Here is a 20702-nt window from a genome sequence, read left to right as displayed (position 1 = left end):
GTTTCACTTAGAGTTCCAGGAGGCAGCGCGGGCGGGAGAGGGGCGCTTGGGGTCTAAGCGGTGCCTCAGGCGAGGGCTCCAGGAAAGCCTGCTGCAGGGTTGGAGCCTTTCCTTAAATTGACTGGCAGGCTGGGGCTTTACAAGGACACATTTTTGACTGGGGTAGCACAGCCGCTGCGTAGTGGTGATCACCGCAGTCCATAGTTAACTGCATTTAAGTGGTGTGTTTTGTAAAGAGAAGCTGTTTTAACATTGTTTCTGCCCAGTGAATCTCTTGTTAAAAAGTCGTCTTTTTACTCAGGCACGTTTTCTATTGAAATGATACTTATTTTTTTAATTAATCCATTCAGAATTTTTTTTAACAGTACTTTGAACAGGGCATACGTAATGGTAAATGAACAGTATGCTGTGGGAACTGGAGTTCTTGGTAATGTCCATGTTGGATATGTAAGAAGGAATTCCTGCTCTTGGTTGTTTTTCAGATTTTACTGAGATGATGAGGGCACTGGGATATCCCCGACTCATATCTATGGAGAATTTCCATACCCCAAACTTCATGCTTGTTTCAGAAGTGCTCCTCTGGCTAGTGAAAAGGTTGGTGATTAGGCTAACGGATGTTGGGGCTTTTGCTGGGATGTGATAGGTATGCTTGGAGCTGATGTTTTGGTGTGAAACTGTATTAAGAAGTTTAAAGAGGAACATAGTGATATTTAGTCATTCTTTGAGGTCTACTCTTCTAAATATCAGATAGAAAATGTAGTTAGGTTTGCAGGTGTTTAGTTTAATTATACGACAACAAAAAAAAAGTGTTTTAGTAGTTGAAGTAGAAAATACAATGACTCAGTCCTGGCAGAGATTGCATCCTGAAGGTGGACATACTTACTCAAAAGTAGCCACATCTCTTTCACATATTCTACAAGCTCCATTACCATTCTGCCCATATCTGACTTTGTACCCCAAACAGGGTGATATACAGTGAGAACTTACCAAGATACAGTTAGTTCTTACCTTGTTGCGACAATTGTTATTGGTTCAAGCGGCTATTGTCTAGCATCTATGCCATGTTTAGAAAAAAAAAAGGATACAGTACTAATCTACTACTATCCAGTTGTAGTTTTACACCCACTTAACCCATTGACAGACTTTGGTTAAATATTTATGAAACTTGAGGTGCAAATCAAATTATACATAATCTTCTTTCTCCCATGTAAGTGAAAAAATAAAGTTTTTTAAGCTCCTCATAAGGTAGAATATTACAATTGAAAATATGACAATGACCCGCTTGCCCAATTGCTATTTGGCCTGGATTCATAATTAGTATCCATTAAGTTTAATTACTGAGTGGTTAGAAATTTGCTGAATACTGTTGCAATTGTAATAAAATAGGGAAATACTTACAACCATTCACAATTACTTGGATTAAGTTACTTAAATATTCTTTAAAATACTGCTGTTACGCTGGGGGTCTAAATTACTGGTTGTTTTGAACTCGTGTAAAAACATAAATCAGTGTCCTCCCCCCCCGCCCCGTATGTGACAGTAAAATAACAGAGCAATCGAAAGAAAACAAAAATATTGTTTTAAAAATATGTTTCTCTAATGAACCTGAACAGTTTTAAAAGCTTAAACTTCTGTGTTATAAGATTACTGGGAACCCTATGCCTAATAGTGAAGTGCTTCACTTTCAGACCAAATAGCAGCTAAACAGTGGGATCCTTTTCTGTTACGGGCCGGAATTACACTTGACACAGGCGGACAGCTTTCCCAGCTTCTAGAAGCCTTTTAATTACACTTGAAAGCGGAGAGGCTACTTTGCACATGCCTTGCTCATAATTTCAAATGTGATTTGAATCAGAAGATGCTTTTTTGCCTGTCTGAATCTTGAAGCTGAAAATCTTGAAGCCTTTTATGAGACTGGGAATTTACTTTTTTTCTTCTCTGGTTCCTGTAGGCTGGTGACTTCTAGAAGTTTCTGCATTTCGCTAGTGTTTTTTTTAAAGCATTTCACAATCTTTCAATTTGCTTTTTCATAAGATTCATTTACTTTTTGAAAGTAATATGTTTGAAATGATGTCTGAGTATGAATTTTTCTTGTGTATTTTGAAAGTGTGAAAAAGTGTCATTGCATTTTAAAGGACAAGATGGCTGTTTTTGTTATTGCCAACAATAGTAATCTAGTACAAGTCATTTTAACATACCACCGGAAAGACTGGGAGTATTAACTCAGTCGTATGCCTGGTGTTTTAAATTGTGAAGCCACACATGATTACGTTTAGTTTGATTTATATAAGCAGCTTGTGATTTAAGTAGTAAATTACTTCTGAAAATAAGTGTTTCACAGACTTGATTGAGCCAGCTAAATTTTGCTCCTTTGCGAAACTGACTGAAAAGATGTATGCAGGACGCCACAGGAACAATTCCTTCTGGAGAAGCATCTCAGGTTTTACAGCTTTTGCAGTTTGTACACAAACACATCGTATGCATTCCAGGGTCTGGATACCCCAGTCTGCAGTAGGAGCTAAAGATTTATTTTCCAGTCTCATACATCCTTGGTTTTTTTGATTTTTGCCTCACAAATGAACCAGTCTCTTTAATATTGCACACGTATTTCTTGCCAGAATCTACGCATGCTTCTTCCCACAGGTATGAACCTCAGACTGATATTCCTCCTGATGTGGAGACAGAACAGGACCGGGTTTTCTTCATTAAGGCAGTGGCTCAGTTCATGGTAAGTCTGCCTAAGGAGTTGTCCTTAAGCACATTGAAATACTGGTTCCATATTAGCTTTAATGCTTTCTCTCTTAACCTCTTGCAATTTCCTTGCAATGGGTGGCTGAGTATGTATTGTGTTCTTGTGGTGTATTGTATGTCTTGTGCTGTTATAAACTTGAACAGGCCGGGGCATGCTGTTACTGAAATCATGTAGAGTTATGTACATCTCTTTGCAGAACTGGGATCTAAACATCTAACAGTAAAACAATATTCATCCTTATCACTTCATATTTATAAAAAGGTAATAGTGGAAGATACAGCTGTAGGTATGAAATTTTTTGAAGCCATTTAAATGGGCTCAGAAGAGATCCCATCATATTTATTGCTAACTTTGGATGCCTGATTCTTTTGTATACTTCAATGGTCATAACTTCTGATGTTTTCGTTATGATATAGAATCATATATTGGTATTCTATTGTGTGAGCCTTCTCACTTACTAGATTGAGCCGTATTTTTCTCAGATCAAATCTTTTACCATGTTATGCATGAGCATACTTGAATTGGGCCATCAACTTTTTTAGTCTCGTGGAATAAAATAACATTGTCCTTCATATCATTCTTGTTATTTTGATGCAGCATGAGCCTTTGCTGTTATGACACACTTACATAGCACTCTTAATCAGGTGGAAAAACTTAATGGGGCTGTGGGTGGGTCTGCATGCAATGGACGTCTTTATGATAATACCAAAGATTAATTTCTTATAATATTTTTTTGAATTTTTAAAATATATTAAAATGACACATAACCAAGCCAGCTTTTCCCTTCTGATTTGTGATGATGTCCACCATAAATTTTCTTAATCCTTAATTTTACTGTGTTCAGAGCATGATACACTTCCGTACATACCAGAATGCACTTTTGAGCCCTGAAGCATCATAAGATGTAGTGAATAGATCTGTTTTGTTTGGAGGGATTTCCTCCCTCCATGTTTTAAAAGGACAAGTATGGAAGCAGAAATAATGTCGTGCATATATTTTCCTTTTAATAGCTGATTTCATGTAAGAAATCCCAAGGGTTTTGAAGAATTACATGATATGATTCAGAAAATGAAATGAATGGAAATTTCTTTAATCATCCTGTAGTTAGTCTAAGTTAATATTACAAGATAATATGGGGATTATTGTAGGTTTTTAGCATTTTCAGAATGAGAAAAGCTTGTAGGCATTTCCTTAATAATTCGCTGTCCATGGAATCCACAGTTATCTTCTGCAGTAGCTAATAGCTTTATACATCTGTAGCCAGATGTGAGATTTGATGGAGACAGAGTTGTCTCAGAAGAGAATATCAGGATAGATTAATCATCATGAAATATAGCTAGAGTATTGCTCTCCTTTACTGAACAAGGAGTAAAGACATGTTAATTTTTTACACAAATTATGTATTGCTCTGTGTTACAGGTAGTTTGAGAACTTACCACACGTCTCCTTTTCAGACCCAAAAGTTTTTGAAGTGTCTGCAGGGTTGTCTAATGTGGTTTTTTAATCATTTGCCCACCTAGAACTGCCCTAGTCTGTGTGGCTCAATACCTGGCTCCTACTTGAGTCCACCTGGATCCAAATTTGAGGTAGAGTGCAGCAAAAAGCCTCCGATGGGTTTAGTCTCATAGAAATGCATTCATGAAAACATACTTAGCAAACCAAGGTATCAAACTTTTTGCAAAAGGTAGACATATTTGTTTTTTAAAAAGTGATGGGAGAAGCAGTTGATGCGATATCTGCTAATAATCTTCCTGAGTGCTTTCCGGGAAGTATCATGTATTCAATTCCCATTTCAGCCTTTGGAGATTTAGAGCCCCTACTTCAGTACCCAGGAGACTATCCTAAGTATTAAACAAGACAGGGAGGTGAGAGCAATCCTCATTCTTCCTATCAAGAATGTGCCGTTGTACAGGAAAGAATGTGAAATGTTTGGGCTAGACAGGCCCATGACTCTGCAACCGAATGGCTGGAGCACTCGGCTGGGAGTTCTGGTTCTTCCCTGGGCTGTTTGCATTTCCATCACGCTGTCAAAATTTGGCTTTATGATAATAATAAAGCAGATTTTAAAGTAAAGCAAACTTTCTGGCTATTGATGCCATTTTTGCAGTATATTTCTATTTCTCTTTTCTATTGCATTGTAGTAATTTGATCTTCAGAATAGATGGAGGTGATTTTTAATGATACTTTAAAACTATTTAGAGTTGTTATAAAATAGGTGACTGTCTCAAGCTTTCCAAACATGAAGTTACCTTCTTGAGTAAGCAGTGCCATTATGTCAATCTGAAAAATGTATGTACTCGTCTGTGTATTTTTTCCTCTTTTTAAGTAGTCTTTGAGTGAAAAAACATTTTTTTCCCTTTTGCTACACATTGATTTTTCTCTCTTAGAATCATAGAATCATTTAGGTTGGAAAAGACCTTTAAGATCATCGAGTCCAACCATTAACCCAACTCTGCCAAGTCCACCACTAAACTGTGTCCCTAAGCGCCACATCTACACGTCTTTTAAATACCTCCAGGGATGGTGACTCAACCATTTCCCTGGGCAGCCTGTTCTAACGACTGACAACCCTTTCGGTGAAGAAATTTTTCCTAATATCCAATCTAAACCTCCCCTGGTGCAACTTGAGGCCATTTCCTCTCGTTCTAACTGAAATTGGAATTCCTGTCTTTAACAACATCCTTTATGATGTGGTGCATTAGTCTTCTTTGTGTAGGGGATGTTTAACAGATTCTGTCAATTTAATGACCTGCTTCTCTTAAAATTTAATACCTAATGTTTCTACGATTAGTTTTTTAGATTCCTTCTACTGAAAGGGAAGGAAGGAGAACATATCTGGCTTTCCACTTTGTGTATTGGCTTATTTGACGTCACGCTCGTCAAAATTTTCAAAAGCAATTAGGGTTTTTTGTACCGTAAGTCTCGTATTTCCCCAGCTCAGGGTGTACAACATCAGCAATCTGTTCTGGAAGTTTTGACTTCACTTTTCAGCTGAGTTCCTGCCGGCAGGAAGCAGATGTAGAGTCAGTTTCCTCTGCTGGGTTGAGATTTTGGGATGAGAGAGGCAAGAGGTAAACATTTCTTGGAAATGGAAATCTGATTGTAAAGTCACAAAGTTTGACAAGATGCGTACAAAGAAACATGGGCCAACAACTATTTGCTTTGTTTCCTTTGTTCTTTGAAAAGTTGGAGCTAAACCCATGGTTTGACATGTGGTCCTTTCTCTCTTCAGTTTCACAGGAATTTTTCCTGCAGTCAATTATTCAGTGAAGCTCAGTGCAGAGTGGGCAAAATTTAGCCATCCATTCTAATGTTTGAGTCTTTTTCCCCAGATCGAAGGTCTTGCACTGTCAGAGCCCTAGGGGGGTCTGAATTGCTTACGGTAACACTGCAATACCAAAGTTGTGTAACACCACGAGTGAATCATAGATAGATTCTTTCTTCCACACGGTATTCCCAAAGGATAAACAGTTTAGCAGAAGTTTCATCTTAAAAAGATACTGAAAGGAAGATGTTAAGTCATTTGGATGCTTAGTTTTTGTATTCATAACCAGTGATCAATTTTTGTTTGCTTGCTTGTTTGGTCGTGCCATCAGGAAGACTGCCTCGAAGTTTTTTGGTGTTGGCTCCTTGGGGCTATTCATTTATAATGTAATCTTGTCAGGAATTTCAAGAGCAACGTTTGTGTCCTTTCTGTGACAGATGTATCATTTCTATTATGCTCTTTTTTCCCCTTTATTATTTTGAAGTATAGAAAGATAGTATTATAATTTTTAATGGTTTTTTCCTTAGTGGTCTGTCTATACTTTTCAGAGATGGAAGACAAGGGAATAAAATCACTAATATCCTAGCAGGGAGAAATTTGAGAGAAACAATAAAATATTCTGAAAGTACTGCTGGAATAGAAGACAGTTAAATTAGGATAATTTATCTTATTCTTGTAACTCATTAAGGGTGAAATTTACCTCTCTGCAGCATCGTCACAAGACCTGGGCAGCACTTACATTCCACTTAAACTTAATTTGAATTTAAGTGGTGCACAGGGTTTTTGCTGATCTTCATGCAGGGAAGAATTAATGGATAGTTTGAGTTTTTTCATTCTGGCAATTATCTGCAAATGTTCTGACATGCAGAAAGTGCACATGTTTCAGAAAAATTTCTTCTAGACACATCGGTAATACGAGGCAAACTTGTGTTTCCAAATAGGAAGATTTATTTCCGTAAAGCAGAGCATGGTGCCCCCAAAAAGAGCTTTCGAGGGAAGTGTGAAGAGGTAAATGAGGATTTTGTTCTTTGTGACACGATGAATTCGTTCTTTCTTCCCAAAGGCTACCAAAGCTCACATAAAGCTCAACACTAAGAAGCTTTACCAGGCAGATGGCTATGCAGTGAAGGAACTGCTAAAGGTCACCTCTGTGCTTTATGGTGCTATGAATACCAAGGGAGTGGAACGTGCAGACGTGAGTGAGGAAGACAGCAGCAAGTTCAAGTTTGATCTTGGCTCAAAAGTAAGGAAAACTTATACTCCTGTTTTGGGCAGGGGTTTTGTGTTAACTTATGAAAAACAAATCCATTTTCTACCTGAAACTCAAGTAGAGAATGCTCTCGCAGGGAGTGGGTATGGTTTTAACTCATACTTTCTGTAGTTGAGGTCATATGCTATGATTTGTTTTAACCTCTGTGAATTCTCAACCAGAAGCATAATACAAGGCAACAGTGGCACAAAATTGGTTATCTTTGGTTTGGACTGCTGTTCAAATCATAGAAATATTGGAGAAGGCTGGAATAAAGACTAGTTTCTATCTCGTAACCTTGTTGCCACAGGAGTTTGCAGAATACTGACTGAAAGTTGGTTTTCAGCCCATTTGCATTGAAGGAAAGGGAAATCTTCATGTTACCCTAACAGATATCAAAGCTGTTCAAGCCCTTAAAATAAATGCCATCTCTAGATATTAAAAAAAACCCAACACTTTATTAAATAAGAGAAATTCCTGTTACTGCTTTTTGTTAGTTTTAGCACCTCTTCTATATTCTAATATTTTTAGTCTTTGATTCTTTTATGGTTATACTATGTCATGCCTGCTTGTTAGGCAATAATACTACCATTCTTGAAAAAATGGCAGAACCACAAGCGATTTTTCCTCTATATAAGTCTGGTGTGTCTCTCTGAAGAAAGCACCTGAAGAAATAATGAAAAAACACTTGTAGGTGATCAATATTCATTACCTATGCAATGTGCTAGTCACATACCTTTTGGTGTATGTATTTTTTACTTTTGCGTATGAAAACGGTGATGTTTCCCTTTGCCCTGGGCAGCACATGAACCAACAATTGGCCAAGTCACAGTTTTGAGGAGGTTGTTGTTTTTTTTTTTTGTTAGCCTAAAGTGGCGGGGTTTTCCCCCAGAAGCCAATGTCTAAACGGTGTCTCATCTAGACCATTTTAAAGGCAAGAGACAGGCTCCCTCTGATTCCAGTGGACAACTTCTTCAATACTATAGAAGTAGAGTAGAGTAGAGTTTCGGCCACTGTGCTGACGTCCTATGTGATTTTAACATCAAAATGGGAAAAATCTGTCGTGGATTTTCTTTGTGATATTGGGGATGCTCTTTTGCTATCCAGTGCTGTTGCTGTGTTTCCAGATTGCTGACTTGAAGGCAGCTAGACAGCTTGCTTCCGAAATTACCTCCAAAGGAGCAAGTTTGTATGACTTACTTGGCAAAGAAGTTGAGCTAAGGGTAAGTACACGCTGGAGAGTGTATAACAACTTGTGTTCATTGAGTGCTGCAAAGGAAAAAGGTGAAAAAGTATCAGTAGTTCTTATCGGCTGCATCTAAAATGAATATTCTTTGAGTTTGAAGGAATGGGTCTGAAAGTTTGCATTTCCTTCCCACTCATATTCATACTTGGATTGCAGTAAGCCTGGGAGAACATTTTCTCTTTAGCAGAAAACTGAAACACTCTCTGTAGAACTGTTTGGAAATATTAACTTTATATGTACATTTTAGTGGTGGGGATAGATACATTCTGAAAGATAAATGCCGTTAGTTTTCCAAGTGCAAGGCTCATTATTTCTGTTACAGTAATTGAAGGCCTCGCAAGCCTGCAGGGTACATATTCTTCAGCTTAGTTGTAAAATCACAAGCTGTTGCATGAAGTCACGGAAGTGTCCTGAAACACTGCCAGTAAGTTTCAATTCTTTTCTTAAATGCATTTATCTGCAATGCTGGAGGTTATTCATTTTCTGAAAATAGACATTTAAAGAAGGGAAACCCTGAATGTTCTAGTACTGTTTTTGGTAATCTTCAGATTTGCAATATCTGAGCTGTAGGAAGTGCACCCTGTAAGAGCCCTAGACTGTGTGTCTTGACGATTAATGGTCCCAGATCCTTGTTTGATGGAGTAGAAGTGTTTCAAAGGGTAGGTGATATACAGGGAAGATTATCTGTGGAATACTGCCTTTTCTGCTAGATACGTAAGTCAGCATGGTATGCAGCAGTGTGAAAGGCATTGATATTTCAAAAGGGAGAGAGAAGTGATGCCAGTTTAATTCAACATACATGATTGTCACAAAACCGTTAATCAGTCACTTCTCATCATGCATTCTTTGCTTAATTTCTTGGCTTTGAAATAGTTTTCACACGAATGCTACCTAACATGTTAATATTTGCTTTGGGCCATTAAACTCTTTTTTCTGTGTACAGCATCCCTAAGAACTCCACTAAAAAGTCAAGTATAGGTCAGTATGAGGCAACATTTTTAAGAAGTACTCAAGCATTGGTTTGAAATTGGGCATTGTTTAATCACTTTTAATCAAGGCTTTTAGGAGTCCAACTGACTTTAGAACTGGGCCCTAGAAAAGAGACCTGCACAAGTGCAGTGTGCTGAAAGCATGAAATAAAAAATCAAGAGATGAGTAAGTGCTTCAGTGCAGCCACTTCTCATTGGGTCCATTAAGAAATCTTCAATGGAAGACTATTTAAAGGTGCAATTTCTAAAAGGATGGTATTTCTTATACAATAGAGAGGGCATGTTTCTCGTGGTATAATGACTGAGTGCACAAGATGGGGCTAACTAATCCTATATAGGTACACAGTTTACATTTTCCAAAAAGGTTTGACAGATTGAACTTGTTGTCTTTAAGAAATCCCGTCTTAGGAAAGATGACCTTTGCTTCTGTCTCATTAGCTCCGAGTTTATATCTTAAAAGCACAAGGTGACACTATGACAGCACAGTGAGAACCTCTAGAGAGCAGCAGAAGAGACTTTGATGCTCTGTTCCTAATGATTTGTGACTGGTTCCAGCCTTCTTCAGTGATTTGTTAAACCTGAAGAACCCATTTTTGGCTTGTGTGTTAAATGCCAAGTTTGGTACATAAGTGTGTGACAAGTTTGAGACTTGAACCTGTAGCAAAGCAAATAGGTTTCAGGTTAAAAGCCATGAGGTTGCAGTAACCAGTTGTTCAGTGGAATTTGTCAAGTTTTCCTTTTTTAATTATAAGCACCCAACTCTGCCCTTCACTTGAGGTATGAAATTTGCTCATCAAATGAGAGGCTTAGAGCCAAATGCTGCTGTTTTCTTCCGTCGCTGTTAGGTCTGATAATGCCCACGGCAGTCAGTGGAGCTGCAGTTCTTGCTGAGTAGCCAGTGTTGAGGGCAGTAAGGAATTGCCCTTCATCATTTCACACGTCTTCCCTGGATCTTTCACAGAGTTGGTGAGGTGCTCAGAAGATCACAGGGATGGCATCCTCTGCCCGCCCTTCCCACCCGATTCCAGGTGGGCAGAAGTAGAAGTGCAGTTGATTTTGGCTTCATGTGGGGAGTTAGAGCTTTGTCTGTAGATATCAAATTAGTTGCCATTAATCTAAGGTTACTTTTATTATTTTTTAATGTGAAGATTATTGATTTCCATTGCTTATTTTCTTTTGATGTTGCATGGCTAAGTAATGCACACAATAAATTGCACTGGCAGAGGGATTGCGCTATTAAAGGGCGATAGAAGAGCTGTATGGTTTATTTTTTCATTACATTTTATGTCCTGAAACCTGTTGCATATACTGAAATGCATCGACAGCTGTGTTACTGTTTTAATGAATTTGAAAACATGGTAGTTTTATGTTCCCTGAATGTCTTTCCCCCCCCTCCCTGCCCCCCCCAATCCATCCATTTCCAAATATTTAAATGAAGAATCTTCCTACCTAGGCTTAGACAGACTGATGATATATCTTGTTTCTATCCTAAGTGAAGACTGCTTCATTTTCCAGTAACTGTAAAAGAAATGCCAGCATTTGGCACTAATGGGTTGACTAGGTCTGTTCTCATAGTCTGAGCAGCTTTTGGGGAAAGATCATTGGGAAAAAGTGAAGTAAAACTCATTATTTCCTTTAGAAATATTGACTCTAATTAGTGTCACAACCTTTACTTTCTTTATTGGAGTTCTTTTTGCACATAATTTGTATAGAAACTGTGTAGAAAAGCTTTATATGTTAGATAAATTTTATTGCTCCAAGTCACGGAACGCTTTTTTTAATAAATTACTTTCTGAATGAAAACAAATTTCAGCTAGAGAAGAGTTTATTAAGGGAATGGTTCTATTAGATGTATTGTAGGTACATAGTGATGTAAATGTATGTGCCTATTTATTGGGAAGAGTTTAAGTCTGTATTTGTTTTCTTGGAAGTCTGGTACTGTGGCTTTCTGATGCCTTTGCAAATACATTATCTCCTGACTGGATATATAGTTCCTATGTATATGTAAACTGCTTTCAAGGTTAATTTATAATGTAAAAAACCCTTTAATTTAAGAACAGAGGAAGAAACAAAACCTACAGGTATTCGTTTGCTGAATTCAGACTATGATGCTGTTAGTTAAGATTTTGAAAAAAAAAATGCCAAAAGCTACACTTTTCTCATCAGATGAAAATTACAAATGTCATTTTTGGCTTAAAAAAAGAAATCAGATTTTATATTTGAAAAAGAAGAGGAAGGCATTACCTGATTAACAATCCTAAAGCAGCAGGAAGCTTAAATGTGAAGAGAAGCCATTTGGTTCCAGCCCTGCAGATAGGTAAAGAGATTTCCTTTCCCGCTATCTGTGGATCCCAACTTGTGCAGCAGGTTGTGGAGCACCCGGTGTGGAGGGGGCGAAGTACAGGCGATGCATGTGTGTTATTACGGCTGTATCACCTGCACTGTCAGGTAACTGTTAAATGGGAGCTTGGCCCAGTTAACTTTGGGGAACAATGCAGCACTAAGGGGGAAAGGGATTAAAAGTCTTTCTTGATCAGAGGATATTTGGTGTTAAATGTTGAATTCCATTGAAGCTGTGTTGTTTCTAGACCAACTGAGGATGAGCACAGTATAGGTTATTGGTGTCCTGTGGCAGTGCAATGGTGGAGACACAGAATTTTTATTTAAAACGCCTTTAAGCCTTACATTTGCAAGATAGGTTGCAGTTTCCAGTCTTACTGGTCCAAGTCTTAGAGTATAGAAGTTGCAAAGTTGGAGTTCGTAGAGTGTAGTGGAGTCGGTGGTACAACACAGCGAGATCCCTAGATGAGAAACAAATTCTATGCTCAGAGACGTATGTCTTCATCTTTATTGTTTCCTTTACTGCCAGGGGGACTTTTTTGGCATTGCATTACTATGTAGCCTCAATTTTCAGAATATTTACAACTAGCTTTGGAAGAGTAAGTAGACATTGTGAGTTCCAGTTTTCCTTAATCCGTTTTAAGCTTTTTTTTTTTTTTTTTTTGATGGGGAAGGTAGAGGTTGATTTGGATTTGAGGTGGGGATGGGAAATTTTGTTTGGATTTCTTTCTCCCTCTTCATACACTATACTAAATGCTTAGGATGATTAAAAGAAGTAGAAGTTGAAAATACCAGTGCTGTGATTAAGCCTGTCAAGCCCAAAATCAAGAAAAGCAGCAATAGAATTAATGTCAGTACTCGGGCAAAATGCAGCACCACTTCACTATGCATTCACTTTGGGTTTCACATGTGGTGGCTGCCTCTGGACCTACACAGCTAACTGCTGTGGTCTTGTAGATGGCCAAAAGATGTTAGAAAAGTCAGAGGTCCTCTATACCCTATAGCAGCCGATGATCGGTCATTCGTGGGGAAAAAGGCAAGATGAATCTTTGGGGGGAGGGAGAGGTGATGAGGTGATCCAAATAATTCTTTAGCACAAAATAAAGCAGTAGTGACTGTCAAGGCCAGTTGTGGTCAGTTGAGGAAGGATGCTCCTGAGTTATCATACATTGAACATCCAAAATCCAAAAGGAAAAATTCACAGCTATTTGTAACACCTCAGCGAAGCTGACTGACTCTGAGTGCCTGCCACTTTGCATCTGCCAGAGGTCCTGTGGACACGTTAGCAGGAGCCTGTCAAAAAGCTGCCTTGCTTAGACTTGCTGAATTATTAGATGCAGTAAGATAATGAAGCAAAAAAATTCCAGAATAAAATTGCCTTTGTGCTGGTGGCAGGCATAAAGATTTCTGACCTTCTCAAGGTTGTTTTCATTTTATTTACCTCTTAATTAGCTCTAAGCCATGTAAAACTGAAGAAAGATGAAAATAATTTTTTTTTTAATGTAGTTAGCTTGTGCTGAAGACAGGCAACGCAGTGGGTCTGTTTTCTAATGCTCCTCTTGGCACTTACTCCGTCTGTGACCTTGAACAAACTGTTTATTCCGTGTGTATCCTCTTGTATAAATAAAGTAATTTCTGTAATTTTGTAGACTAAGGCTTTTAACAGCCAGATAAAGTGTTTCCCAATGTATGGAGGATAAATTTCTAAGTAAGTACAGGGTATTGCTACGAGTGTTATTTGTTATGTATATTTGTTATGTATATTTGTTATGTATATTTGTTATGTATATTTGTTATGTATATTTGTTATGTATATTTGTTATGTATAACAGTATAAGCTTGTTCCAAAACTGATGGAAGTCATTGAGAATCTCTTTACTGACTTCAGTTTGTGAATGCTTGAATTAAACTCTTAGGAGAGCCAAAGGCGTTTAGATCCAGCTGTGGAACTGGGATGGTATTATTTACAACGAGAAGAGTTGCCACCAAGGACATTTAACTTGGATCTCTTTATTCGCAGCTTTGTGATTAAAGAACCCTTCCTCCCTGCCTCCCCCCGCTCACGCTGTTGTAGCTTGCCACCTACTCTTTCTGTAGAGAGGTAGATCTGATTTGAGTGACAGCTGCATTATTCAGTACTCTTTGAAAGTTAAGTAAAAAAAATTATTTTATTTGTAACGTTGGAAACATTTTCCATCTGCCAAATGTTAGTTCTGGGTACGAGATACTGCCTGGGGGAGGCTGATAAATGAATTTCTCTCATTTCCTGTGCTTTGGTTACAAAGTTGCCACACATATGATTTCTAGTGGAAATTGGTAACTTGAAATTGCCAGAACTCTGGCGAATTACCTGGTTTGCATCAATTTTTTTGAACTGTCCTGCTTCTAACCAAAACCTAACCTATCAGTTTTGAGGAAAAAGGCTTATTGCAAAGTGAGAAGCCAAAATTAAACCTTGCAACTGTAAGGTATAGTTGAATCAATACTGTCCTATATTTTAGATTGCTTTAACCATAACCATGGTTATATGCTACATGGATATAACATTTGTGGATGTGTTTTATGAAAGATGATTTTGTAGTGAACTTCCAAGGAGTATTTAGCTTGAAGGCATAGCGTCAGCTATAAATTGATGGGTGTCACATTTCGCCTTGCAGTATGGGGACCAATTAAGTCAGTGCATTGATAATTTTGTCAGCTAGTTGGAAGATGTAAATTCTTGTAGCTCAATTCTAGACTGTTTTGGAAGACCATTCTAGTTTGGCGGGGAAGAAAATGGCATTTGAACCATCTTTTGTATGTCACAGCATTTGTCAAAACCTGTATGAGCCTGCAAGAAGTTCCACTTAATTAGGCTAAATCAGAAACACTGTCTTCTGGCTATCTGGTGAGGTTTCATTATTCCTAACCTTCCTTCATGAGACAGAAAGTATAGCCATGTCAAAATTTTAATTACATAAGAGGAAAATGTGCTGGCTTAAACATAAGGACAATGATTTTAGCTATTTTTAGCTATTTAAAGTGCCTTTGTTCCTGCCCAAAGAGAGTCACCCAGTATTTGTGTTGCTGGAATACAACAGCCACTCCACTTATTGCTGCTTAAGCTTTGCTGAGAATGGAAACCTGAGTTGTATGGCAATGTTTACTGAAGTCAAAAGCTTGATGTTAACTAAAAGTTTAAACTATCTCTTTGGGTGGTATTGCTGCATACACAATGCCTGCTCCTACCTTTCCTGCAACTCTGCATGATGTCTTCATGTATCTTTGAGGTCTGAAAGATGCTGCTGAAAAATATACTCCTTTTTGTTGCTTTTTTTTCTTAAGAAAATCATAACCCGTCCTGAAGTTTTCTTACATGTTATCTATAAGGAAAGGAAATTCTATTTCTAATTTTGTTACAGAAGAATGTGGATAAAAGGAGAAACTGAAAAGATTTTTGTTTGACTGGGTGTCTTGCCTTTTTCATGACCCTGCTCTTTTTCCCTTTAAAAAACAAAAAGCAAACTCCCACCTGTCCATGCTGCCCAAGGACATTTCTATCTGTTTATATTGGGGAATTCACTCGCAAACCTAGCTTTTGCTCTGCTAGAAGAGATATGTTCCTTGTTGTCTTGCCAGACTATGGAAGAGACATCACAAGCCACCTCCTGGTTAAGGACCCATTAAGTGACACCCTGTAGTCCTGTGGATTAATCCAAGCTTTACTAATGCAGAGTGCCATGAAACCTTACATGAAGTAAATGAAAGGCGAGGTTTTTAAGGATGTAGGAAGATAACAGTAAACACGTGCTGGGGTTTGTCAGCTGAGGGTAATTCAGCGCAATCAGCTCTTGAAGACCGGTGGACCTGGAAGGGTGTGTGGGGAGGGAACAGAGCAGCATAACTTCGTGCCTGTCAGAAAGGTTTAAAGTTCCCTTTCTTGCCTCAGAGCTCTGTATACCAGTATTTGTAAGGGGTTTCATCTGTCATAAAGCATATGTTCAGATTACTTCTTATCTGGCTAGGCAGGCCTTCTGATTCTTTTTGGTCTGCAGAAAAATTATGCTTTCCAGTTGGTTCTCTGTGTCAGATCTTCCTGTGGCATGCTTTTTACACGTCGGGATAGCCAGGGGGTTTCAGACACTGTCTTTGATTGAGGGCTCTGCATTGCTGAGTAGGGAAATGTCTCTGTGGATTCCCTTTGTGGACTGCCGAGATGAGCATACAAGAAAGCAGCATAGCCTGGAAGCAGCAAAATTCTCAATTATCTTGAGCTTTAATCTCTTGAGGAGGAAAATAGACTGTTAGGAAGTATTGGATTCCTTCAGAAGGTCTGCATTATTTTTTATGTCCCTCCTGTACCTTCCTGTTCATATATAACGATGCCTAATGATCCATTCCTTATATTGGCCAAATGTGATCACAGTGTGTGTTAGTAAACTCCCTGAATAATAAACTCTTCAAAAGAGGAGCTTTATTGCCTGCAGAGACAGCAGTAGTTGCAAAACCCCTATCTGCAGGAGTAGGGGATGTGATGCTTCCTGGACTAAGACTGAAGGCAACAGTGGCAGTGAGGAGGTAACTTTTGTATGCATCAGGCTTACGAGCTCCTGAAAAACGAGGAAGGATTTAACGTGTGGTCAAAAAATGTTTGGTGCAAGACCAGTGTGTTAGAAAAAAGCTTTCATTTCTGGTCCTTATCACAAAAAAAGGTGTTTAGAAACCTCTGCTAGACCTTGAGCACATTAATATATACGTATATTACACCACAGTTATCGTGAGTGACTTGTGTGCTGGTCATGCTTAATTACTTGCCTTGGTTCCTTACTGCAGTTCAGAAGATACGTGCATCCATTTATCCATACATCAAGCATGCAGGAAGCTGGTTTATCCGTTTTTGATGCGTAATGATGGAAAACCATTACCAGTTGAAAATGCTTCACTGGGCATATTTGCAGAATGGTTTTGCAATAGTGGCTCTTCATTGTTAATGAAGTATAAAGCTCCTGGGGGAAGATTCTCAGTAAGGGAAGTGGTGGGGTGCATTTGCAGAGATGGTAGCACCCTCCTGCTCCTGCTTTTTGTGGCTAGTAAGTGTGTTTGGCTTTCTGCATGGTGACATTACTGTGCAGCAAGGGAGTGTGTGAATTTAGGATGGCTTCAGTGTTCCACATTAACACTGCAGCACCCAGCGAGGCAGGAGTATCAAAAACAATGTAATGAAGTTTCAGACTAGATATAAGGAAGAATTTTTTTACGATGAGGGTGGTGAAACACTGTCACAGGTTGCCCAGCGAGGTGGTAGATGCCCCATCCCTGGAAACATTCAGTGTTGGGTTGGCTGGGGCTGTGAGCAGCCTGATCTAGTTGGAGATGTCCCTGCCCATGGCAGGGGGGTTGGACTAGATGACCTTTAACGGTCCCTTCCAACCCAAACTATTCTATGATTCTATGAAGTTGAATGGATTACCTCTTGCACATTAATATATTTGCTCAGCAAAACAATGCAAAATAGCGAATGCACTTAAAATTTGCACCTTAATTCACTTTGCAGGAACTTCCACATATAGAGAACTGCTAGCATCAGTGCTACTACCTTGACAGTTGACTGACTTTCAGGGAAGCTCTTCAGGTTTCAGTAGAAGGCCAAGCGGTAGTACAGCTACTTCCCATTCTAGGTCTGACATTTAAGCTAAATGAGCCAAGCTACAACTGAGCATGAACGTGCTTCTAGATTTCAGAATGGACTTAAAACATTATCCTTCATATAAGGCTTCTGAATCAGATTGTAATACCTTGCACACACGGAAAGGTACAAAGTACCTAGAAAGTGCTGTTGGCTGTTAGCAGTTTCTGCTAAGGTCAGAAGATGCTAGAAGCTGTATCTTGACCCTCTGCCAGTACTTGGTTTGCAGAGCCCATACAATATTTGACAACATACCAGTTCCCTCTGTAGTGTTTACTGCTAATTCTTGACGCTTTTGGAGAGTTTTGTCTTACCTTCTCAACAATTTTAATTGTCAGTATAGAGTATTTCTTGTCTTATGTTTGACAAGCAAGTGGGAAGAAATCCAAACTTTCAGGAGCTTTTATCTGTTTTTTTTTTTTGTTTCTTTTTTTTGGTGGTGGTGGTGGTGAGTTTTGTTTGGGTTTTTTTATTCATGAAGATGACAAAACCATACTGTGCTTTTTAAATCTGCAATATGGGTGCCTAAATATAGGTATCTAGTATAATTGCAGATGTCTGAGGGTGTCCAAGACATTTGAAGAGGGCTGGCAAATATAATACAGGACTTAGGGCATATCTGGAAGATGACAGTGGACACATTTGTTCAGGCAATGGAGTCACCGGCACATTAGCATGTACTTTGGAGATTGTGTACGTACACTAAAAGGTACTATACTTTCAATAAAAGATAGGCATTCCCTAATTATCCTGGAGGGGCAGAGAGATCCATGTGTTTCCACATCCAGGAAACTTAAGGCTGCAGAGCTTTGTGGAACAGGTCTTTAGTGATGGGAAAGGCAAGTCCTGTGCTGCTTTACTGCATTTTATATTTCAACCAGCCTTTTTATGTTTAGCTGGATGTTTGGCAGTGGAGCTGCAAGAGGGTTTGATAAGGTTACTATCTCTGTATTTGTAATCCTACAGGATTCTTTTTTGCTGAGCAGGGTAGAACTCCTGGTTAGATGAATCAGTTGCTTGGTTATCCTTTGGCAGAAAGAAGCTGTACTGCGACACTAACCTAAGTGTTGTGAGAATAATGGTAACTTGTAGTCCTGTGGCAGGCTGACTTCTCCACTGTTGCTGCAGCAAACAGCCAGAACCGCAACTCGTTGCCTCTTCCAGAAGGCTGGCTGCTGACCTGATTCCTGTGGACAGAACCTCAGGCTTCTGCTCTGAAGATCTGCTGTGGCCTTCTCCCTTGCTGGTGTTTGACCCAAGGGACCATCACTCAGTGGGGATGCAGATTTGAGACAAGTAAATTCTTTAGACAGGTGGAGTTTTGAAGGCTTTAAGATCAGTGTTATTTCCTGAAATAACTGCAGTACAGTTTTGCTCTAAGGAAATTTATCTTCATTTTTGATGCCAAAACTGGTGCAATTTGGGCAGAGCCGGCTTCAGTGCTAACTTTCCATGTCCTGTGGGGAACGTCCTGTCAGGCTGTCCTCTGTTCTGCTTGGTTGGGCAGTCAGCTAGTCTTTAATTAGAAATCTTTATTACTTTGTAATGAAATTCTCATTTCCAAAGAAAACAAAGTTTTCAAGTCTAAACCAGCCAACTAATTTGTTAGTACTTCCAATTGGCTTTGTCCAAAGTGAGATTCAAAACTTGAAGAATTAAAGTCTCAGCCCTTCCATTCAGCACCAAATACTAGTCCAACCAGGGGGGATAAATAATGCCAGCAAATGGTGTCTCTTGTGTGCCTTCGTGTGTTTTCTTTAATAATTGTCAGCTTTAGTTCATCAAAAACAATTTTACACTTGGCTTCCCTGATTTTTAGTTAGTATTTATCATGTAAAACTATAGCCAGGGAGCTCTTGGACACTTTGAACAGGAAGCACTGGTAAGTGGTAAACAATCAACTTATTCATGAATACCTCTCTGTTTTTGCGTATATTTGTTTTCTCAAGCTGTAATTACCAGGCATAGTCCTAAATTGTTCTGCTTTTTACCTCCTCTTGCCTTCATAATTTTTTCTATATTTTTCATCTCTCCCGAGAACTCTGTTTTTAATGGTTAATTTAAAGGAAACCTCTTGTGTATTATAATGTGTATTCTCATTAGTACACCTAATTGCAAAGAGTACATTACTTTAAAAGAAAATGAACGAGGCCATATTTTTCAGCTCAGTTTCATTTGCACACTTTTTCTGAGCACAAGGAATTGTGAGTACAGCCAGTAGCAATGTAATACCTGGTATTTGGACAGATTTAGAAAATTGGTTTTGCCTTCAAGTATACAGCCTATTTGTATCCACAGATTTAATCATGAACAGAAGAGCCTTTGTGTAAAGCCAGGTTTTAAAAATCTCAGTTGTCGTGTTGCTGCATATTTTATATTGGGTAAGAAATACTAGTGAGGATGAGTTGGGCTGGAGGAAAAATGTGCTTTATTTGCTTATGTGGGGAGTCAGAGATAGTCAAAGTGGTTTTGTTAAATTCATTTTCTTTAATTTGCTAATGGCTTAACAATGTTTAAATTGACCAACTCTGGTATTTTAAAGTAGATGGTTTTCCTAATGTCTTCATAATCTTTGTAGGGTATTTATTTTTATAATGTGATCTGCCTTCCTTTTAATCCTCTTCTGTATGGCCAGTTGCAGGGTCTTTCCTGAAAAGAGATAATAAAAATAAGTTTTCTCTTTAAGAGGTTTTATAGGATAACAGGAAATAGCCCAGTGACAGATACCCAGGGAAGCTGTTACAAACATCTATTAAAATTTTGTCAACAGCTTTGATATCCACAACGTATATTTATTTTTCAAATATATTTCCATTATATATTAATATGATGGTCCGCTGTAATGGTCTACTTGGATTCTCCTCTCGATCTGTTGGGGTGCAAAGAGGTTAGTTGCCCTGACCTTCTCCTTTTCCAGTTTTCCAACAGTCTGAAAATACAAATTTCTACTTTTACACTACTCTTCATTGGCCTGACACATTTTTCCAAGCAGGTTTGACTGTAGGACTGAACCTCGTTCTAGAAAATTATGTGGATTTCTGCATGAAGACTGTGATCTGTACGTGAAACTTCCATGGGTAGCAGAGAGAAGGTAGAAGAAGAAAAGACATTAAACTTGTATAAATTATTCCAACTTAAAAGGGCAGATCCTCAGAAGTATATCTAAAACCCATCAGTTACCGTGACCCAACACACG

General features: G+C 38.6%; 1 protein-coding gene across 1 annotated transcript in view; it reads left to right on the top strand.

The window, feature by feature from the left end:
- Window positions 1-493: 493 nt before the first annotated feature.
- CLUAP1 (clusterin associated protein 1) overlaps window positions 494-20702 on the top strand; it is a 71493-nt gene continuing 51284 nt past the window's right edge. Inside the window, exons 1-4 of the mRNA XM_009586225.1 lie at window positions 494-594; window positions 2644-2728; window positions 7081-7260; window positions 8394-8489. Coding sequence (XP_009584520.1) covers window positions 494-594; window positions 2644-2728; window positions 7081-7260; window positions 8394-8489 — 462 coding nt within the window. The remainder of the gene's footprint in view (window positions 595-2643; window positions 2729-7080; window positions 7261-8393; window positions 8490-20702) is intronic.

The sequence above is a fragment of the Fulmarus glacialis genome, unplaced genomic scaffold (assembly GCF_000690835.1).
Source record: "Fulmarus glacialis isolate BGI_N327 unplaced genomic scaffold, ASM69083v1 scaffold2521, whole genome shotgun sequence".
In the NCBI taxonomy this organism is placed as follows: domain Eukaryota; kingdom Metazoa; phylum Chordata; class Aves; order Procellariiformes; family Procellariidae; genus Fulmarus; species Fulmarus glacialis.
This window is presented reverse-complemented; position numbering and strand designations above follow the sequence as displayed.